This window comes from Oncorhynchus masou, chromosome 20 (assembly GCF_036934945.1).
Source record: "Oncorhynchus masou masou isolate Uvic2021 chromosome 20, UVic_Omas_1.1, whole genome shotgun sequence".
Lineage (NCBI taxonomy): Eukaryota > Metazoa > Chordata > Actinopteri > Salmoniformes > Salmonidae > Oncorhynchus > Oncorhynchus masou.
In genome coordinates this window covers 5,305,771-5,324,103 of record NC_088231.1, presented here as the reverse complement: position 1 = coordinate 5,324,103, position 18,333 = coordinate 5,305,771, and the positions used below count along the sequence as shown (strand labels likewise).

Genomic DNA, 18,333 nt, shown 5'->3' with positions numbered 1-18,333 from the left:
GAGGAAAGAAAATCCAGAAAATCACATTGTAGGATTTTTAATGAATTTATTTGCCAACTATGGTGGAAAATAAGTATTTGGTCACCTACAAACAAGCAAGATTTATGGCTCTCACAGACCTGTAACTTCTTCTTTAAGAGGCCTCCACTCGTTACCTGTATTAATAGCACCTGTTTGAACTTGTTATCAGTTTAAAAGACACCTGTCCACAACCTCAAACAGTCACACTCCAAACTCCACTATGGCCAAGACCAAAGAGCTGTCAAAGGACACCAGAAACAAAATTGTAGACCTGCACCAGGCTGGGAAGACTGAATCTGCAATAGGTAAGCAGCTTGGTTTGAAGAAATCAACTGTAGGAGCAATTATTAGGAATTGGAAGACATACAAGACCACTGATAATCTCCCTCGATCTGGGGCTCCACGCAAGATCTCACCCCGTGGGGTCAAAATGATCACAAGAACGGTGAGCAAAAATCCCAGAACCACACAGGGGGACCTAGTGAATGACCTGCAGAGAGCTGGGACCAAAGGAACAAAGCCTACCCTACCATCAGTAACACACTACGCCGCCAGGGACTCAAATCCTGCAGTGCCAGACGTGTCCCCCTGCTTAAACCAGTACATGTCCAGGCCCGTCTGAAGTTTGCTAGAGAGCATTTGGATGACCCAGAAGAAGATTGGGTGAATGTCATATGGTCAGATGAAACCAAAATATAACTTTTTGGTTAAAACTCAACTCGTTGTGTTTGGAGGACAAAGAATGCTGAGTTGCATCCAAAGAACAGCATACCTACTGTGAAGCATGGGAGTGGAAACATCATGCTTTGGGGCTGTTTTTCTGCAAAGGGACCAGGACAACTGATCTGCGTAAAGGAAAGAATGAATGGGGCCATTTATCGTGAGATTTTGAGTGAAACCTCCTTCCATCAGCAAGAGCATTGAAGATGCTGGGTCTTTCAGCATGATAATTATCCCAAACACACCACCCGGGCAACAAAGGAGTGGCTTCGTAAGAAGCATTTCAAGGTCCTGGAGTGGCCTTGCCAGTCTCCAGATCTCAACCATAAAGAAAATCTTTGGAGGGAGTTGAAAGTTTGTGTTGCCCAGCAACAGCCCCAAAATATCACTGCTCTGGAGGAGATCTGCATGGAGGAATGGGCCAAAATACCAGCAACAGTGTGTGAAAACTTTGTGAAGACTTACAGAAAATGTTTGACCTCTGTCATTGCCAACAAAGGGTATATAACAAAGTATTGAGATAAACTTTTGTTATTGACCAAATACTTATTTTCCACCATAATTTGCAAATAAATTCATTAAAAATCCTACAATGTGATTTTCTGGATTTTTTTTCCTCATTTTGTCTGTCATAGTTGAAGTGTACCTATGATGAAAATTACTGGCCTTTCTCATCTTTTTAAGTGGGAGAACTTGCACAATTGGTGGCTGACTAAATACTTTTTTGCCCCACTGTATATCATTGCATTATTATAGCCACGTACAAACATGGTCTCTTTTTTGTTTTCTTGAGTAAGGTAGCTCCAAAATGCAGGTGTTTAAGCCTAGCTCAGTGCTTTCTGTGGTAGTCGGGCAAGCCAGCAGAAAATACAGAGCACCGGGCCGTGATTAGCTCAGTGTTCTGTCACTCATAGGGACAATACGTCACCGCCACGTCTAAGGGTAGACCTTGAAAATTCAAGCCTTTTTTGGGTGCTGCCATAGAAATCACTTATATGCTCGCTTTGAGGCAAGCAACACTGAGGCATGCATGAGAGCATCAGTTTTTCCAGACGACTGTGTGATCACACTCTCTGTAGCCGACGTGAGTAAGACCTATAAACAGGTCAACAAACACAAGGCTGCGGGGCCAGATGCGTTACCAGGACGTGTGCTCCGGGCATGTGCTGACCAACTGGCAGGTGTCTTCACTGACATTTTCAACATGTCCCTGATTAAGTCTGTGATACCAACATGTTTCAAGCAAACCAACATAGTCCCTGTGCCCAAGAACACAAAGGCAACTTTCCTAAATGACTACAGAGGTCTGTAGCCATGAAGTGCTTTGAAAAGGTTGGTAATGGCTCACATCAACACCATTATCCCAGAAACCCTAGACCCACTCCAATTTGCATTCCGCCCAAACAGATCCACAGATGATGCAATCTCTATTGCACTCCACACTGCCCTTTCCCACCTGGACAAAAGGAACACTTATGTGAGAATGCGATTCATTGACTACAGCTCAGCGTTCAACACCATAGTACCCTCAAAGCTCATCACTAAGCTAAGGACCCTGGGACTAAACACCTCCCTCTGCAACTGGATCTTGGACTTCCTGACAGTCCCCTCTTGTACCGCCTGTTCACCCATGACTGCATGGCCAGGCACGACTCCAACACCATCATTGAGTTTGCAGACGACACAACAGTGGTAGGCCTGATCACCGACAATGACGAGACAGCCTATAGGGAGGAGGTTAGAGACCTGGCCAAGTGGTACCAGGATAACAACCTATCCCTCAATGTAACCAAGACTAAGGAGATGATTGTGGACTACAGGAAAAGCAGGACCGAGCACACCCCCATTCTGATCGACAGGGTTGTAGTGGAGCAGGTTGAGAGCTTCAAGTTCCTCTGTGTCCACATCAACAACAAACTAGAATGGACCAAACTCACGAAGACAGTCATGAAGAGGGCACGACAAAGCCTATTCTCCCTCAGGAAACTAAAAAGATTTGGCATGGGTCCTGGGATCCTCAAAATGTTCTACAGCTGCAACATCGAGAGCATCCTGACTGGTTGCATCACTGCCTGGTACGGCAATTGCTTGGCCTCTGACCGCAAGGCACTACAGAGGGTAGTGCATACGGTCCAGTACATCACTGGGGCTAAGCTGCCTGCCATCCAGGACCTCTACACCAGGCGGTGTCAGAGGAAGGCCCTACAAATTGTCAAAGACCCCATCCATAGACTGTTCTCTCTACTGCCGCATGACAAGCGGTACCGGAGTGCGAAGTCTAGGACAAAAAGGCTTCTCAACAGTTTTTACCCCCAAGACATAAGACTCCTGAACAGGCAATCAAATGGCTACCAGGACGATTTTCATTGTGTGCCCCAACCCTCTTTTTACACTGCTGCTACTCTCTGTTTATCATATATGCATAATCACTTTCACTATACATTCATATACATACTACCTTAATTGGGCCGACCAACCAGTGCTCCCGCACATTGGCGAACCGGGCTATCTGTATTGTGTCCCACCCACCGCCCGTCAACATCTCTTTTACGCTACTGCTACTCTCTGTTCATCATATATGCATAGTCACTTTAACCATATCTACATGTACATACAACCTCAAATCAGCCTGACTAACCAGTGTCTGTATGTAGCCTCGCTACTTTTATAGCCTAGCCTAGCCTAGCCTTTTTACTGTTGTTTTATTTCTTTACCTACCCATTGTTCACCTAATACCTTTTTTGCACTATTGGTTAGAGCCTGTACATAAGCATTTCATGTTGTATTCAGCACACGTGACAAATAAACTTTGATTTGATTTGAGTTACATTAGAAGCGTTCTTTCAAGAAGGCTCAATCTCATTGGCCACAGATAAAATTCCGTTATACCTACAGTAGCTTTGATTGGACTGATCATCATACTTTCAAATTATTAGCTAGCAGTCATCATCATGAATCAAGTCAACAATCTACCGGCAAATGCATTTTAATCCTTGTCATATGAAGATAAATAATAAAGAGAAATTATAGATAAAACATATCGGTGCTCATCGGCCATTGGACATAAACATTACATAACAAGTTGAAAATCGCAAAAAAATCTGGAGAAAAAAAATCTGAAATCAGTGGCCAAGGTCTAAGATTAAGGGTCTCTTTTCCTAGTTTAAAATTATAAACATTCAACATTGGCCATGCTGTCAATCAAGCATGATTTGTGCCGCGCTCAAGACAACTGTTAACTCGGAACCGCAAAATCTGACTTCAGTGAGTTCAAAACAACTGGGAACTCGGGAAAAGCGAGCTACGCCTGGGAAAATACGCTTTGAACTTTAATCCAACTCGGAATTGTACATTCGGAACTCGGGCCTCTTTCTAGAGCTACGACCTGAAGATCACTGACGTCATCATGATTTTAAAAATATATATATTCTTCTTTATATTCTTGTTCTGCTGTCTTAAAAGCACCATAAATTCAGGGATTGGCAGACTTTGATGACAAAGTTTGATGACCTTCCTGTTCAAGTGAGCACAGCACAACAAGGTGAATCCAAAAATGTATTGTATGCTGCTGCATAAATTATGTAGTATGCCAGGGAGATATGTATACTGTAGCTAAGAATGTAATACTAATTGTATGTTGTGTCGTACGCTGTTAGTAGCCCATGTGCCTCACCCCCCCTCCCCAATTTTTTTTATTTTCACTTCTTAATTTCTCATACTGTTCTGATTTGGTTGTGCACATGTAGCCTATAACCTGTATTTGATAAATGTAATTATCAAATATTGTAAGAGCTTTCATTGTCTGCTTAAATGCCCCCTTTATTTATCCTATGGTTCTGACCTAGTGTACATGGAGAACACTGTAAGAATGGCCCATGTTCTGAATTCTGTAGCTGGATATTTCAAAATTCCTGAACAAATAGTCTATTGACTAACGTCTGTCCTGGCTCGCTCATTAATGTCTTATTCGAAATTACGGATTGCCTTTTATCCACTTGTTGTCCCCCTATGCCATAGTTTGTACATCTCATTTGTCAGTAGAAACCACATTTGTTTAAGAAAGTCAGCCGTATCATATATGTTTTTTTTAAAGGCAGTAAATGAGGCTGAATGAACTGTTTCGTTGCCAGACAAGGCTCCACTGATAGCCAGGTGTAGCAGTGGTAAGGTGTTGGTACTCTGCTGTTGGGACAGCTTTATGTAGGCCAGTTTGTGGGCACCGTTTGTCCCCGTTATGGTGCAATTAATGTATTGTTTAGTGTTTTGTAGTGGCTTTGCTGCCATTTAATATTATTATTATTTATTGATTTAACCTTTATTTAACCATGCATCCCAATTTTTTTGTTTTGTTTCGACACTGATTGTACCAGAATAACTCAAACTGCAGATAGGATAGTGGTGCTGGTAAATTACGTTGCTGTTGGGTAATAAACTAGGTGGCGCTAATGAGCACAATAAAGTTGCCTCAGCAGTTTAATTCAAAGTCAACTCTGATGAAATCTTGGGAGTTCTCGCAAGGGTAAAACATTACTCTCGGCAAGAAAACGTCTTTAAATTCGCAGGTAAATCCAGAAAGAGACAAAGACAGACATTGTTTCCCCTTCTTCTAGTTACAGTCAGTTACCAAGCTAATCAATTATTCTCCTAGAAACCGGTAGGCATTTAGGCAACAGCTATTTTTTTCATGGTCTCTCCTCAGACGAGTCCAATGCGTATATCTGTAGGGTTAAATCTTTACCGCACTTCCAAAGAATAAGCCTTCTAAGCATATTCCCTTTAAAACGACCCTACCATTACCACAATGTATGGATGTTATTTATTTTTTTGTTATATACGAGCTAAACATATCGTTTAGTAGCTTGTAGTTTTATTTGTATTTTTTCCCATCCCTCCGCTCTGAAGCAATGGGAGTGGCTAGAATAACCTTCGGGTGAGCTAGTGGAGAGAGCCGGAGAGCGAGAGAGGGACGGAGAAGACTAGTTGATTGCTAACATGGCGGAGACCGTACTCTCGCTCTTCGACTACCGGGAGCCACCGACACTGGACAGCGACGGAGAGGGAACCAAACCGGCGCCGACGCCTCGGGGGTGAGGGTTTTAGTCAGTTAGTTAATTAGTAGCCATAGGTATTTTTCTGAAGTGACTGTGTGACAACGCGAGCGAGCGAGATGGTGTGTGTGTGTGTGTGTGTGTGTGTGTGTGTGCGCGCGCGCGCGTGTTTGTTGATCCAATGCTGTATTGTAGGCTCAAATTAAAGTTGTAATACATTCGTTATTAACTTATTCTGTGCGAGAGTGTGAGAAACCCGTATAAATTATAGTATAATGTTCATTAGACTATAATTAATTTGTTGCTACCCACTTCACAAAGCAGCTTGATGTGTGTGTGTGTGTGTGTGTGTGTGTGTGTGTGTGTGTGTGTGTGTGTGTGTGTGTGTGTGTTTCCGCGCCCGCTTGTACGTGTGTGCGAGAACTGTACGAGCTAGCTAGCTAATTTAGCAACTTCTGCACTTGTGTAGTTAACTAACAATTTTCTCAAATGTGAATTGTATGTGAATTACTAGCCAACCAACGAGTTATCAAACGGTACTAGTAGATACTCTTAACAAACAAAAAGTAAACCGAATATAATATATTTGTTCGTTTTTGCTATGGTGACTTGTTATATATGCTACCAGAGCGTGTGTGTGTGTGTGTGTGTGTGTGTGTGTGTGTGTGTGTGTTGTGTGAGAAGAGAGACCTCTCACACACACAGGGAGAAGAGAGAGCGTGAGAGAAAGGAACGAGCACTGTGTGAGTGTGTGTGTGTGTGTGTTAGAGAGGGGGGAGGGAGTGTGTGTGTGAGCAAGGGGGAGGAGTGTGTGTGTTGGAGAGTGTGTGTGCGTGACAGAGACAGTATGTGTGTGTGAGAGGGGGAGGGGGAGTGTGTGCTAGAGAGAGGGAGATGAGTGTGTGTGTGTTGGAGAGAGGGAGAGTGTGTGCGTGACAGAGACTGTGTGTGTGTGTGTGTGTGTGTGTGTGTGTGTGTGTGTGTGTGTGTGTGAGGGAGGGAGGGGGTGTGTGTTGTGTGGAGAGACTGTGTGACAAAGAGAACAAGAGTGTGTGAGTGGAATGAGCACAGTGTGTGTGCTAGAGGGGGTGGCATGTGTGTATGAGAGTGTGTGTGTTGTGTGTGTGTGTGTGTGAGTGAGTGAGAGAGAAAGGAGGGGAGAGGTTGTGTGGTTGTGCGTGTGTGTGTAAGAGAGTGAGGGTGTGTGTATTCATGTGTGTGTGAAAGAGGAAGAGGAGAAAATGAATAAATGTGTATGTAGGGGAGAGGAAGAAAGGTGTATTTTTCAGAGATTGTGTGAGAGAGAGGAGAGTGTGAGGAAAAATAAATAAGGTGTGTTTTTAGGGAGGGAGAGTGCGAGGAGAGGGCTGTGAGAGAGACTGAAGGACGTGTGTGTACGTGAGGGTGAGCATATTTGTGTAATAAAGGGGGAGTTTGTGTGTGAGGGAGAGATAGAAGGGAAGTGTGTGAGAGAGGTACATGGAAGGGGAGGGAATAGTGTGTTGCTTAGTGGGGGAAGGTGTGTGTGAGGGAGAGAGAGGAGTGGTGTGTGTGTGTGAGGGACTAGTGTGTTTATGTGTAACCAAGAAATGTGGGTGTGTGTGTGTTTGTAGAAGGGATAAAGCAAAGGGGAATATTGTGTGTGTGAGTGAGAATTGTGTTTCTGACTTTCCAGTAGTGTGTTGTCTTCAAAGTAGAAACAATAGTTTAGGATGGTAAGAGACTAATATTTTCTGGTATCATATTTTGTGTGAGAGAGATTGTAGTTTTTGGTTAGTTATTACAAACTGACAGTGAAGACTGGTGAAGAAAAGTGTGTGTGTCTGTCTTTAAGAAATGGAGGGATAGAGTGTGTTTGTGACGAAGAGAGAAGGGGAGGGTGTGTGTGTGTTACAGAGAGAGGGGGAGGGTGTGTGTGTTACACAGAGAGAGAGAGAGGGGGGGTGTTACACACACAGAGGGAGAGGGAGAGTGTGTGTGTTTAAAGGGGAGAGAGCAAGAAGAGGGAGGGTGTGTGTGAGGGAAAGAGAAGGGGAGGGTGTGTGAGGGAGAGAGAGAGGGTGAGGAAGTGTGTGTGTGTGTGTGTGTGTTTGTGCGTGCGTTTTTGAAACAGAGAAGGGAGGGAGAATGAGTGTCTGTGTGTCTTGGGGGAAAAAAGTATGTGTATGTGTGTGAGAGAGAATGTGTGTGTCTGTGTGTGCGTGCCTGTGTGTGTTTGTTCTGGAGGCAGAGGGAGAAGGGGGAGGGTGTGTGTGTGTGTGTGTGTGTGTGTGTGTGTGTGTGTTCTGCAGGCAGAGAGAAAAAGGGAAGGGTGTGTGTGAAAGGGGGATACAGAGGCAAGGTTTGTGTGTGTGTGTGTGTGTGTGTGTGTGTGTGTGTGTGTGACATAGACAAGGGCAGTGTGTTTGCTTGTGTGTAAGAGACAGAGGAAAGGAGAGTGTTTATGCATCTACTTTGTTTATGAAAGAGGGAAGGACTGTGTGTGTGTGTGTGAGAGAGAGGGGTTGGAGTGTGTGCGTGTAGAGAGAATGTTATCCATGGAGGAGCGAGAGTGTGCGAAGAGGATTGCGTGTGAGTGTGCATGCGTGCCTTATGGAGACTAGTGTGGTGTGTGAGAGGATGTGTATGTATTAAAATGTATGTGCATGCATGGGAGAAAGAGATGGTGCATGTTTTCTGGAGATTGTGTGTGTGTGTGTGTGTGTGTGTGTGTTAGAGAGAGAAAAGAGTCTAGGAGTGTGTATGGTTTAGATTGTGTGTGTGTATTTTTCCTGTGTGTGTGTGTGTGTGTGTGTGTGTGTGTGTGTGTGTGTGTGTGTGAGAGAGAGGGAACATGAGACTGTGGGTTTGGATATTTGAGAGAGAGGGAGGGAGGGAGAGAGACAGTGAGTGTGTGTGCGCTTGAGCGTGTGTGTGTGTGTGTGAGAGCATGTGAGCTTTAGAGAGGGGGGAGGGGTGTGTGTGCGTGCATGTGAGCTTGGCTGAAGAGAGAATGTGTGTGTGTGTGTGTGTGTTGGTCTTGAGTGAGGACTTGTTTGTGTATTTGTGTATGTGGGTTGGCAAAGGCAGAGGGCTGTGTGTGTGAGAGTGTGTTTGTTTGTGGGAGAGATGTGCAGGGATAGGGGAATGGAGAGAATCAATGGGAGGAAGAGAAAGGGAGTGATAGAGTGAAGGACAGATGGAATGGAGAAGAGAGACATCTGATTAGACAGTACTAGAATAGACCACACACACACACACACACACACACACACACACACACACACACACACACACACACACACATACAATGGAATATCATCAAGAGAGACACTCCTGTGGACTTACTTCCTCAATCCAGGTTGGGTTTACGTGAACATGTCATGATAAATCCTAGAGACTGGCGATATGACGTGGTCATAACTGGTCCCTGGTCAAAAGTAGCGCACTATATAACGTGTGGTCGTAGTGCATTGATTCATGTAGAATTCACAAACACACATAGTAGTAGAACATTTTACACTTGTCCCACCTGCTGTATTTGAAGACACATAATGCCATCAAGGAGAAATAAGCAAAATTCCATTGGAACAAATTGGTTAGGAAATACACTATATATATTATATATATATATTAGTGTATTTCATATGTATGTATGTATATATATATATATATATATACAATTAGTGGTTTCGGTTATTTCAGCCACACCCGTTGCTGACGGGTGTATATAATCGAGCACACAACTATGCAGTCTCCATAGACAAACATTGGCAGTAGAATGGCTTTACTGAAGAGCTCAGTGACTTTCAACGTGGCACCGTCGTAGGATGCCACCTTTCCAACAAGTCAGTTCGTCAAATTTCTGTCCTGCTGGAGCTGCCCCGGTCCACTGTAAATTCTGTCATTGTGAAGTGGAAAGGTCTCGGAGCAACAACGTCTCTGCCGCGAAGTGTTAGCCAACACAAGCTCATAGGACGGGTCCGCCGAATGCTGAAGTGTGTAAAAATCCTCTGTCCTCGGTTGCAACACTCACTACCGAGTTCCAAACTGCATCTGGAAGCAACATCAGCACAAGAACTGTTCGCCAGGTGATTCATGAAAGGGTTTCCATGGCCAAGCAGCCGCACACAAGCCTAAGATCACCATGCGCAATGCCAAGTGTCGGCTGGAGTGGTGTAAAGCTCCCGTGTGGCTCAGTCGGTAGAGCATGGCGCTTGCAACGCCAGGGTTGTGGGTTTGATTCCCACTGGGGAGCAGTATGAAAAAAAGTATGAAAATGTATGCACTCACTACTGTGTACTCCTGGATAAGAGCATCTTCTAAATGACTACAATTTTTAAAAAAAATGTAAATTGGGCAGTGGCAACGAGTTCTCTGAAGTGGTGGATCACACTTCACCATCTGGCAGTTCGACAGGCAAATCTAGGTTTGGCAGATGGCGGGAGAACACTACCTGCCCCAATGCAGTGCCAACTGTAAAGTTTGGTGTAGGATAAATAATGGTCTGGGGCTGTTTTTCATGGTTCAGGCTAGGCCCCTTAGTTCCAGGGAAATCTTAACACTACAGCATACAATGGCATTCTAGACGATTCTGTGCTTCCAACTTTGTGGCAACAGTTTGGGGAAGGCTGTTTCAGCATGACAATGCCCCCGTGCAGAATGCAAGGTCCATACAGAAATGGCTTGTCGAGATCGGTGTGGAACAACTTGACTGGCCTGCATAGAACCCTGACCTCAACTCCATCGAACACCTCTGGGATGAATTGGAACGCTGACTGCGAGCCAGGCCTAATCGCCCAACATCAGTGCCTGACTTCACTAATGCTCGTGGCTGAATGGAAGCAAGTCCCCGCAGCGATGTTCCGACATCTAGTGGAAAGCCTTCTCAGAAAGGTGGAGGCTGTTACAGCAGCAAAGGGGGGACAAACTCCATATTAATGCCCAATATTTTGGAATGAGATGTTTGCAGAGCCGGTGTCCACATACTGTTGGTCATGTAGTGTATGTAACCTAAGTGGAGGTATTTACCAGGCTAGAAAGGCTGTGGTACTGTACTACACACACACACACACACACTATAAACCACTGTACTGTATGTAAATCAGTTGTTGCTAAGACCATTCTAGATAATGTTAATTACCTCACACAATGGGGAATGGGTGAAATGCATTTAAAAGAAGGCTGTTACTTTAAGAAAGAGCAACTAGGCCCAAGTTTACATGAGTGACCATGCAGACACACACACACGAGAGTGTGTGTGTGCACACAAGAAAGTGCAGGCGCGCACACACGTTATCACGAGTCCAGATGGAGAGCGAGGGGCAGATCAATACAAAGACAGCGAGTCTGGTTGATATCTCTGCTCAAAGAGTCTCTCTCTCGCTCACACACAAACACACACACACACACACACACACACACACACACACACACACACACACACACACACACACACACACACACAGTAATGAACACTTGAGAAACCAAGGCACTGTCTTCCTATGGCCTAGTTTTAAGAGCCTCCAATGTCATGTAAGGAGAAAATAGAAAGAATTACAGAAAACAGTGTGTGTGTGTGTGTGTGTGTGTGTGTGGACAAACTGCCCTAAATCACACTGATCCAAAGCCAGTTTCTAGTGCTTGTATTTGAATGGTTACAGCTGGGATTGAGGCAAAGAAAGATTAGCTCAGATCAGCTCCTAGTGTATCCACTGCTCTTACAAGTGGCTTTACGCTATGGCTAGACTCTGCACCGCAGTCACAGATCTTGGATCAGTTTACCATCCCTGTATCCCTGGCAGTGGAGTGAAACTCAACACAAACCTTGGATCAGTGTCTTGTATTGTGGCTTGTGACTCACAAATGTCCCTTCAACACCAATTTACCCAGTAAGAATTTGACCCAATTCTACCCAGTCAGCATTCAGCTTTTTCCCCAAATAAACCAAAGTAATTGCAATTTTACCAATAAATAGTTTAAATCAATCCCCAAAAAATGTATCAATGATTCAGTTGTTGGTTGAAAGTAGTTGGATACAGAAATTGAGACTGGCTTCCTATTGGTGGGGCGGCAGGGTAGCCTAGTGGTTAGAGTGTTGGGCTAGTAACCGAAAGGTTGCAAGTTTGAATCCCCAAGCTGACAAGGTACAAATCTGTCGTTCTGCCCCTGAACAAGGCAGTTAACCCACTATTCCTAGGCCGTCATTGAAAATAAAATATTGTTCTTAAATGACTTGCCTAGTAAAATAAATTGGTGATCAGTGTATTGATTGCTTTTCCTACTTGATTGATGTGAAGATTGGTCCGCCTGGGGCATTGATGAAATTGATAGAATCTCTCTCTCTCCCTGTGTGTGTTCCACAGACGCGGTTGTGGGAGGAAAAGGAAGGGAACGCCGGTGAAAGTGTGCGACCGAGTCTTTGTCACAGAGGATGAGGAGGACAGCTCCGAACACAGCTACTGTCCAGGTGTGTGTTTGTCCTATATTGATGATTCTTGTGTTGACAAGTGTGTGTGTGTGTGTGTGTGTGTGTGTGTAATAGTTGTGTAGTGTATGCATCCATGATTGTGTGTGTTATGGGTGGAAGAGGGGGGTTGTGTGTGCGTGCTGACATATATAAATGTGTGTCTGTGTTCGTGTGTGCGACTGTGTTCGTGTGCGACTGGTGTGTGACGTGCATATGCGTTCAGGTGGGGGAAAGGTTGATGACCTTGTGTGTGTTCTTTCGTACGTGTCGGTGTGTGTGCAGTCGTGCATGTGTGTCTGTGTGCATTCGCGTGTGTGCTCGTGTGTAATCCTGTTGTACTCTTCTCTCAGGTGATGGTAAGGAGGCTGCAGAGAACAAACGACCAACACTGGATGGACCATGTTACATCAATGACCCTGCTCAGATCTGGTGAGTGTGATTGTGTGTGTGTGGGGGGGGGGTTTAATTTCATGGTGTTATTTTTTATGATATGTTTTTTATTTGATGACGTTTGTATTTTTTAATGTGTGTGTGTGTGTGTGTGTGTGTGTGTGTGTGTGTGTGTGTGTGTGTCTGTAGAATACAAAACATTAAGGGCACCTTCCTAATACTGAGTTGACCGACCGTACAAGGTGTCGAAAGTGTTCCACAAGGATTCTGGCCCATGTTGACTCCAATGCTTCCCACAGTTGTGTCAAGTTGGCTGGATGTCCTTTTGGGTGGTGGATCATTCTTCATACACACAGGAAACTGTTGAGTGAAAAACCCAGCAGCATTGCAGCTCTTGACACAAACCGGTGCGCCTGGCACCTACTACCATACCCCGTTCAAAGGCAATCTTTTATCTTGCCCATTCTCCCTCTGAATGGCAGACATACACAATCCATGTCTCAATTGTCTCAAGGCTTAAAAATCATTCTTTAACCTGTCTCCTCCCCTTCATCCGTTCTGATTGAAGTGGATTTGAAGTGACATCCAATATGGGATCAAAGCTGTCACCTGGTCAGTCTCATGGAAAGAGCAGGTGTTCCTAATGTTTTGTATTGTTGTGCTGTTTTGCGTGGGGTAGCTGTGTGTGTGTTGTAATTGAAAGTGTGTGTGTTAGCTGCTATTTTTGCTGATTTTGTACGCATAGGTCCACTTGTGCTGATCTAGCTCCCTCCAACCCCTTCTCTCTCTCTCTCCCTATCTCTCCCCCCACCTCTCTCTCTCCCTCCCCCTTTCAGCAGTGGGTCTTTAGAGCTGGGTGAGGAGGGATCCAGCGGGGGCAGGGGGGCGGCGGTGATGTACCCCCCTCCTCCAAACTGCCGCATCCGCGAGGTACACTGTGGGAGCCAGGTGCGTCTGGTCGTCATAGCGATCCGAGACATCACCAAAGGAGAGGAGATCACCGTTGACTACAGCCTGACCGAGTGGGGAGACAACACTATGGTGAGTAACCATGGCGACATACCTGTGAGAGCCGAAGTAACTGTTGCCATGGTGAGTAACCATGACGATGTACCTGTTAGAGCCTAAGTAACTGTAGCCATAGCGATGGCTGCTACAGATATAACCTGGGATATAGTTGAAGTCAAATGCAGTTTACCCATCTTTCTATTTGGTGAATAGTGTTTTCAATGAACAACTTACATTTCACATGTAGTGAGCCAAATAATGACAAAATAGTTACATTTTGAAATCGACAGTATGCCACAATATCCATGATTTGTGTTATCCAAGGCAAGTTGTAAGTACTGAAACTAGCGATTGGATCACGTGCAACACATTTCTGCGCTGTTTAGTTTTACTCTGGTTAAATAATCCTCTTTTTCTCACAGAAATTGTTGAGTAATTTTTGTTGGGCCATAATACATGGGTATCTGGGAATTTTCACCTTGGCTGACTACTGTATCTGACTGATTATAGTATCTAGTGCTTTTTGGAGCACTACTATTATTGGTTTGACCGTCTGATTGACAGCCCTGGGTGATAACAATGAATGCTAATAGAGCCTATATTCCTCCAGGGTTTCCGCGGTACGGTGTCTCCAGGGAGATATGAGTGTCTCTCCGACCCCGAGAACAACAGTATCAAAAAGGTTAGAAAAGACACCCGTTGCCTACTATGTTTATACAACACATAAATACTATACTCATGTGCGTGCTTTGTATGTCTACGTTTCATACGCCTGTCTGCTATACCCTCACCCCACTTCCCTTATAGGATTCTAAGCGTTGTAACATACTAGTGTTGCTCACTCAGCGCTCTAAATGGACACTCCTCATTCACACACCCACCGTTGACAGACACTCTAAACCAGTGGTTCTCAACCCTGGGGGTGCACCTTTTAGTTTTTGCCTTAGTACTACAAAGCTGATTCAAATGATCAACTCATCATGAATGCTTCAAGCTTTGAATCAGGTGCGCAGTGTTAAGGAAAAAACGAAAACGGGCACCCCTTTGGTCCCCCAGGACCAGGGTTGAGAACCACTGCTCTAAACAGTCTGTCTTACGTCACTTGTCTGTACTCTACTCACACAACTGGCTCAAACACTACTCATCTCTCGCTCCCAGGAGGAAGAGTCCGTGCCCCCCTCTCTCTCAGCCCAGGACTACCTCACCCCTTCCTGGCCCCTTTCCCCCTCTTCCTCCCCCCTCTCCCACTCCAATGCCAGCGACTCGGATCCCCAGAATGAGGGGGGCGAGGACGGGAGTCAGAGACGCACACCTCGCCGCCGCAAACGCCGCCGGACCACCACCCCCTCCAAAAAGAGGACCACCACTCACCGGACGTCCCCGGGCCGCCCCCCCCTCTCCACTTCATACCGCCCCCTCACCTTCTCCCCCCCTCCTCCCTCCTCCTCCTCCACCTCTTCTCGTCCTTCTCTGTTCAAATCCCCTGCTCCATTGGGGCCCAACACGACGGCGAACATCAGTATTAACATCGCCAGGGGGGTTGGCATGGGCGTGACCCCCCAGAAGCTGAGCTGCGCTTACTGCGGGCGCCACTTCCGCTCACTGGGGCGCCACCTGGACAAGCACCACCCCAACCAGCCCGAGATCCGCGCCGCGCTTATCGAGCGATTTATGCCCCACCTGGCGGCCGCACACGCCGCACACCACGCTCAGTCCGAGCAGCAACCTCGGTCATCATCGGCGGCGTCAGGAGCGGAGCAAAATTCCCACAAGCCACCACAGGGGGGCGCCGCAGCCGCCGCGCTCTCCCTGTCTCCTCAACGTCCCTCCGCCACCACCGCCCAGTCCCCTTCCTCTGCCGTCGGGAGAAACTCCTCCCCCCTGGTGTTGACTCCGCCCCGAGGACGCAGTGCCGTGGCTGTGTCCGTTCTGAAGAGAAGCCCGCCTCCGGTGGCTGTGACCCCGCCCAGAAAGGCGGGACTGCGCAAAGTGAAGAAGGAAAAAGAGGAGGAGGAAGAGGAGAACGACCTGGTGGAAGTGGCAGTGGCGAGGCCCAAAGAAGAGGCAGAGGCGGCTTGTCCCCACGTCTTTCAGCAGACGCCCAAAGAGGTGGAGCGGCTGCCTAAAGAGGATGAAAATGAAGGAGAGGAGGAGGAGAGCGGAATGATGGAAGACGACAGTGGAGCCGAGGAAAAGGAGAAGGAGTTGTTGAGGTGAGTGCTGTGGGGGGGGGGGTTGGTACTCCGTTAAAGGACTAGTTCACCAAAATGACAAATTCACCTCATCAATGGATAGTGAGAAATAGTTGATGTATCAGCAAACTGAACTGCTGCTTAGCTTCTGCATTGGTGGATGTAAAACAGTGGGAATGCTTTTAGCATGCTCAAATTAGATTACTAAAATCAACTGAGACTGACTTAAAAGTAACTTCAAACTGCTAATGTGATGTTATCATTATAATAAAGGTAATGAGGATAGTAGATACTTTGAAAACATTTTTCCCTGTTGTATTGTGCGTTGAATAAATGAATAACTGACACCTGCAATTGAAACTAATCTCTCTCTCCCCTCTCTCTTTCTCTTCTTCCCTCCCTCTCCCTCAGTTCGGGCCGTCTCCACATGCTGCCCCTCCTCTCCTCCCTGTCTTCCCTGGTTCTCTACCTCCGCAGGCTCCAGCACTCTGCCTTCCTCTCCCTATCCCGCCAGCTCCAATCCGCCGAGGCCTGGCGCCTCCTGTGCCACTCCTCCCTCGCCCTGCTCATCCTCTACAACCGTCGCCGCGAGTGCGAGGTCTCCAAACTGGTCATAGCCGAATACCGCGCCCGTGTCACCCCCCAGTGCCCCGTGCCGGTGCCCCCCGGTGCCCCGCCCGCCCTCACACCCCTGGAGGCATCGCTTTCGCCCTTTGAGCGTCTCGTGCTTCCGCATTTGCCTCGAGTAGGTGTCCAGGGCAAACGAGGAAGAGTCCAGCCTCTTATCCTGCCACCGCACTGCGAGCCGTGTCTGGAACTCCTCCTCCAGACCAGGCAAGATGTCGGCGTCGATCCCCAGAACCCGTACGTATTCGCCCGGCCGTACCACTCTCCAGCCACCCCCCTCCGGGCACCGACCTCCTCCGGAGTCTGGCCCGCTCCAGCGGCACCCGGAACCCCCGCGCCCTCACCCAGACGCGCGTCCGGCGCCAGGTCGCCATCTTGACGCAGCTGCTATTGCTCGGCGAGGGGGAGGAGCCAGGACAGCCGGGCGGGAACGCCATAGAGCGCCTGGAACACTTCCTGGAGCGTGAGTACCACGTGACACAGAGCTGCGGCGGGATTGGCCAGGACCCGGGGCTGATGGGTAGAGTGGGGCGCGTGGTGCTGTGCGGGGAGAGAGACGGCGTGCTGTTCCGGGGGATGAGCCTCCACCACATCTGTCTGGAGCTTGACGGTAAGGAGACGCTGAGGATTGACATATACGCCAGACCTGACTGGTTAAGCTAGAAGTGGAGTTATTTTCCTCTCCTTTACTGTGTATTAAGTGCGCTCGATTCAACCTGCTTGATATAATGGAACGGATGGAACAAAGCATGATGACAGTTAGAGAAAGGTTAGCGGTCGGCGGTCAAACTGATCGGACGTTCTCTTGAGAAGACCGATTTTCCGCATGTCTCATGGTCTGACAAACACCACTCTGGCTCTGCCACCTTTCACCGCAGATGCGGAAGTGCGACATCGGCGGATGAAAAAGTTCTCTCTAGCTTAAACGGACATTTTGATGGGGATTTGTTCATTATGTTACTTCGATTGACGCAGCAATGCGCCAATCGACTCTCGGGGGTTAAACAGTTTAGAGTCATCTCACAATGATTGTTAATTTTGGACTGCCCTTTAGTATGATGAGGACCAGCGCTGTAGTTAAAGTTGAGAAACGTACATGTATTTGACCCTTCTCTTTCTCCCCCTACAGTGATGTCAGGCAACTCGGCCGACTCGTACTCGGACGGCGACTCTGACGGCGAAGGGGGGAAGGAGAAGGGCGAGGTGGCCCCTCCCAGTCTGCTGATGGTGAGGAAGGGCAAGACCAACGGCAGGACACCGCGTGCCAGGAAACTCAAGGTCACGCCCTCCTCCGCATTGCCCCTCTCTCCCTCACTCCCCGGCCGCAGGAGAGGCTCAGGTGGGCCCAAATCAGGTGTGTGTGTGTTCACACTCCAAAGACATGTCTACACAGATCCACCCCTGTGTGTACTAACCCACACTCTCCCCGCACAGGCAAACGCGGCGTCCTCAAGCGCCCGTGGTCAGACGCGGAGCGCGCCGCCGTGGAGGAGCACCTGACCTCCAACATCGCTGAGCTGCGTGTGCCCGCCAAGGCCGACTGCGAGCGCTGCCTTCAGAGCTGCCCTCTGCTGGTCACCAACCGGCGAGACTGGCGGGCCATCAAATTCTACTGTCACAACCGCATCCAGCTGCTCAAGAAGAACCAGCGGCGCGAGGACGACGGGACGCCAATCACGGTGTGCTGAGAAGACGGACGGACGGACAGACTGATGGACGGACACGACAACAGCTCCACAGTATCCACACTTGCGTACTACATAGAATGAAGGAAGCCAAAACAGAGGAGTGGTCAACTCCGTAACGTCACAGCAGTGCTGATGGGCAACTCTGTAGTGCAACAGAGTTGACGCTTAAGGAAGAAATGTAGTGGCCGTGT

At 47.4% G+C, this 18,333-nt stretch overlaps 1 protein-coding gene across 2 annotated transcripts; it reads left to right on the top strand.

Moving 5' to 3' along the window:
- Positions 1–5,691: 5,691 nt before the first annotated feature.
- On the top strand, positions 5,692–16,833 carry LOC135506753 (serine/arginine repetitive matrix protein 1-like). Of its 2 annotated transcripts, none has more exons than XM_064926111.1 (7): positions 5,692–5,828; positions 12,134–12,237; positions 12,588–12,666; positions 13,467–13,668; positions 14,246–14,317; positions 14,794–15,848; positions 16,239–16,833. In XM_064926111.1, the coding sequence occupies exons 1-7, from the start codon at positions 5,734–5,736 to the stop codon at positions 16,831–16,833; spliced, it is 2,202 nt and encodes a 733-aa protein (XP_064782183.1). In that variant the 5' UTR covers positions 5,692–5,733. The 2 variants fall into 2 exon arrangements, with proteins under 2 accessions (XP_064782183.1, XP_064782182.1); XM_064926110.1 differs by having other exon boundaries at positions 13,464–13,668.
- The last annotated feature ends 1,500 nt before the right edge of the window (positions 16,834–18,333 follow it).

What these genes read in the sequence shown, in the direction of transcription:
- LOC135506753 (XM_064926110.1), top strand. Translation starts at nt 5,734, where the DNA reads ATGGCGGAGACCGTACTCTCGCTCTTCGACTACCGGGAGCCACCGACA. An exon ending in CCGGCGCCGACGCCTCGGGG is followed by an intron (nt 5,829 to 12,133) that starts GTGAGGGTTTTA and finishes TGTGTTCCACAG; the next exon opens with ACGCGGTTGTGGGAGGAAAA. An exon ending in CGAACACAGCTACTGTCCAG is followed by an intron (nt 12,238 to 12,587) that starts GTGTGTGTTTGT and finishes CTCTTCTCTCAG; the next exon opens with GTGATGGTAAGGAGGCTGCA.